This window comes from Nicotiana tabacum, chromosome 6 (assembly GCF_000715075.1).
Source record: "Nicotiana tabacum cultivar K326 chromosome 6, ASM71507v2, whole genome shotgun sequence".
NCBI lineage: Eukaryota > Viridiplantae > Streptophyta > Magnoliopsida > Solanales > Solanaceae > Nicotiana > Nicotiana tabacum.
In genome coordinates, this window is record NC_134085.1 from 114,989,225 (window position 1) to 114,992,932 (window position 3,708).

A 3,708-nucleotide genomic window follows, 5' to 3' on the forward strand; every position below is an offset into this window, starting at 1 on the left:
GATCATGCATGAATTGACTTAGAACATGTATCACAAAGGCAATGTCAGGTCTAGTCATAGTCAAATATAGCAGTCTTCCAACTATTATTTGATAACCACTTCTATCCTCGAGTAATATGTCATCATCCAATTTATCTTAGTTGAACATCTTTTCAAACTTTACAGAGGTAAGTTTATGATTAAACTCCAGTGGAGTGGATACTGGCTTGACTCATGATAATCCTGTTTCAGATATCATCTCAAGGGCATACTTTCTTTGGCACATATGAACTCCTTTCTCTGATCTTGAAAACTTTATGTCTAGAAAGTATTTCAACTCTCTTAAGTCTTTTATCTTAATCCTGGTCTGTAAGTCTTTTCTGTCCTTCTCAATTAGTTTTAGGTTGTTGTCAGTAACCAACAAATCATCTACATACACAAGCATAATCACCAAGTCTTTTCTCTTTCTATGTGTGAATAGAGAATAATCATAGTGCGGTTGTACAAATTCCAGGTCTTTCAATGCCTCTGTTAACTTCAAATTTCACTGCTTGGAAGCTTGTTTGAGTCCATATAAGGACTTATATAGCTTATACTCCTTCTGATACCCCCTGGCTTGAAAAGCCATCGGGGATTTGCATATACACTTCTTCACACATATCACCCTGAAGAAATATATTATGCACATCCATTTGAAAAACATACCAGGGTGATGCAGCAAGTGCTACTACAGACCTTACTGTAATCATTTTGGCTACGGAGAAAAAGTTTCAGTATAGTCCAGGCCTTCCTGCTCACTGTAGCCCTTAACTACAATTATAGCTTTGTACCTTTACCCTTCCCCTATAGATTTGTACTTCACCTTGAACACCCATTTACATCCTGTGGGGATCTTATTTGGAGGAAGATCCACAATTTTCCAAAGTGTTGTTACTTTCAAGTGCTGAGATTTCAGAGTTCATAGTAGCCACCCAAAGTGGATTGGTACTAGATTCTGAATAGGTCCTTGGCTCTATAATAGCTAAGTAAGCTGCTAGGGATGCCCTGTATGTAGGAGAAAGATGATCACATACTACATAGTTGGATATTGGATAGGAACAAGAAGATGACTTCTGCTGAACAACATAATCTTCCATCCAGATTGGTAGTCTAGATTCTCTTGAAGATCTTCTGAGTTGTAATGGATAAGGTGGTGGAGTAGGCTCTCTGGTGATGGAATTTGGAGAAGCATGTGAGATGTTGTCTAAGACTGGAAGAAGAGGTGTAGTGACATCAGGAGAATCAGGCTCTAGTAGTTTCAATACTAGTAACAAAGGAGAGGAACCAGTTCTCATATTCTTGAAAGGAAAAATGTCTTCCTGAAACACAGGGTCTCTGCTCATAAAAAAACTCCTTGGAGTTCAAATCATAGAGATGGTAGCCATTTTGAGTAGTTGATATCCAAGATGAACAGCTGGGATTTCCCTTGGACTGAATTTGTCAATTTTCTTCACATTTGTAGAATAACACATACAACCAAACACCTTGAGATTCTGCAATGAGGGAACTCTATGAAACAGCCTTTGAAAGGGTGACTGACCTTTCAACAAGACAATGGACAGCCTGCTAAGAAGGTATGCAGCAGTGGATACACATTCACCCCAAAACCTTAAAGGAACAAATGCCTAAAACCTTAGTACTAGAGCCATGTCCAAGATATATCTATGACTCCTTTCAACTACACCATTCTGTTGTAGTGTATATACACATGAGCTTTGATGCGCAATGCCATGATCTTTTAACAGTTTGTTCACCTTATCATTAAAGAATTCTGAAAACATTGTCTGTTCTAATACACTTCACACCATAGTTAAACTGGTTCTTAACAAACAGAAAATTTCTCATTAATACAATAGAGTCTACCTTGGTATTCATCAAGAAAATCCAAGTGTATCTAGAGTAGTCATCTATTGAAGTCATGAAGTATCTTTTACCATCATAAGTAGGGACTCTGTAGGGACCCCAAACTTCAGCATGAAAAAGATCAAAATGATAAGTAGAACAAGTAGTGCTTAGCGAAAAAGGCAGTCTTGATTGTTTACCGATCGGACATATAGTGCATATGTGATCTTTCAACTAAATCTAACTCAAACCATCCATGCTTCTCAATACTTATAAAGGGGCGTGCCCTAATCTTTTATGTCAACGAGAAGTATCATCAGTCTATTCTTAGAACTACTCTTGTAGTTACCAGTAGAACTAGAAATGGTAACTATAGATGAATGATTAAGAAGTGTATCCTTGTCAGTTGCTTGCCTTGAATTTGTATCACCTCCATATTTTAGAATATAGAGGTCATCCTCTTCTCTACCAATCCATATCACCTTCCCATTTGAGAGTTCCTAAAATAAACAAAAATCAGGAAAAAATATTGCACAACATTGTAACTCCTTAGTGATCTTTGAAAGTTGTATTTGAATTCCGGGACATATAGTACATCTCCAATTTTTTATCCTGAAATATATGATATTCTCTTGTCTTATTTATAGCCACTTGTTCTCCAGTAGGTAAGTGAACTGTATTCTTACTCATTTGTGATAATTCTTTAAACATGTTAAGTAGGCTCAGCTTATGTACCGTATGATTGATTGCTCTTGTGTCTACTATCCAGTTATTGTCAACTAGATTAGACATTAGAGCAGTAGTAATACCTGTTATTCCCATATGTGATGCATTAGTCATAGATTCTATTTCCTTCCCTTTGTTCAACATCTGCAGAATCTGATTATATTGTTCTGGAGTGAAGAACTGAACTGGAATTGGTGGTGTAGAGCTTGATGTTGTATGATGAGAAGAGTATTGTGCATCTGATAGTTGATTTCCTATGTTAGCCACATTTTTTAGCATACGTGTTAGGTGGTCCTCCTTTCTTTTGTACTTGAAATCTGCTGGATATCCATGTAACTTGTAGCAGTTGTCTTTTGTGTGACCTTTGAGCTTGCAATAGTCACACTGAATCACAGGCCCTCCATTGTTGAAGTTGTTTCTACCTTTGTAGTTGTTATTGCCACCACTGTTGTTACCACCACTATTATTCACCTTACTACTTAGCAGAGCAGTAGTTTCACTACCATCAATGCCAACACTAGTGTTGGTTCCACAGCCACTCTTCCTTTGACTTTCTACATTCACTATCATAGCATAAGCTTGATTTATATTGGCAATGGGCGTGTCATAAGGATTTGATCCTTCGGATTTTTATAAGATTCATTCAAACCATTTAAGAACTGTATAGCTTTTGTAACAGGTAGTGTTCAGCATGTCTAGAGGATTCTAGACATCCACAAGAAGGAGGGGGAGCAAGTGTCTCACACGCATCTCATAACTCCCTGAGTTTTGTAAAATACATAGATACAGATGAAATTCCCTGAGTGATGGCAGCAATATCCTTGTGCATATAGCATGGTCTAGAGGCATTTACTTTATGAAACCTATCTTTGAGATCTTCCCACACCTTATGAGCATCAGATGCATATATCACAGTACTAATTAGACTTTGAGACACGATGTTCATTATCCAAGCTAAGACAATAGCATTGCATCTGTCCCAGAGTTCATGTAAACTAGGATCATACATGTCTTTTCTACAAGTTCCTAGAACAAATCCTAGTTTGTTTTTACCATGAAGTATAATTTACATCGACTTACTCCAAATTGAGTAATTTTCGGAACCTTGAAGCTAAATTAAAA

The 3,708-nt window shown here is 37.1% G+C and overlaps 1 protein-coding gene across 1 annotated transcript; it reads right to left on the bottom strand.

The window, feature by feature from the left end:
- Nucleotides 1-211: 211 nt before the first annotated feature.
- LOC142182005 (uncharacterized) lies at nucleotides 212-3,156 on the bottom strand. Its single transcript, XM_075255766.1, has 6 exons — nucleotides 2,596-3,156; nucleotides 2,210-2,360; nucleotides 1,882-1,985; nucleotides 1,651-1,772; nucleotides 914-1,353; nucleotides 212-408 (listed from the first exon to the last, which is right to left on the bottom strand). Exons 1-6 carry the CDS (start codon nucleotides 3,154-3,156, stop codon nucleotides 212-214), a joined length of 1,575 nt encoding a protein of 524 aa, XP_075111867.1.
- Between the last annotated feature and the right edge of the window lie 552 nt (nucleotides 3,157-3,708).

Coding starts and splice junctions, on each gene's coding strand:
- LOC142182005 (XM_075255766.1), bottom strand. CDS start 3,156: ATGATAGTGAATGTAGAAAGTCAAAGGAAGAGTGGCTGTGGAACCAAC. Junction 2,361..2,595: donor CAAGAGCAATCAATCATACG/GTACATAAGCTG, acceptor TGTTTATTTTAG/GAACTCTCAAATGGGAAGGT. Junction 1,773..1,881: donor TTTTCTTGATGAATACCAAG/GTAGACTCTATT, acceptor TTTAATGATAAG/GTGAACAAACTGTTAAAAGA.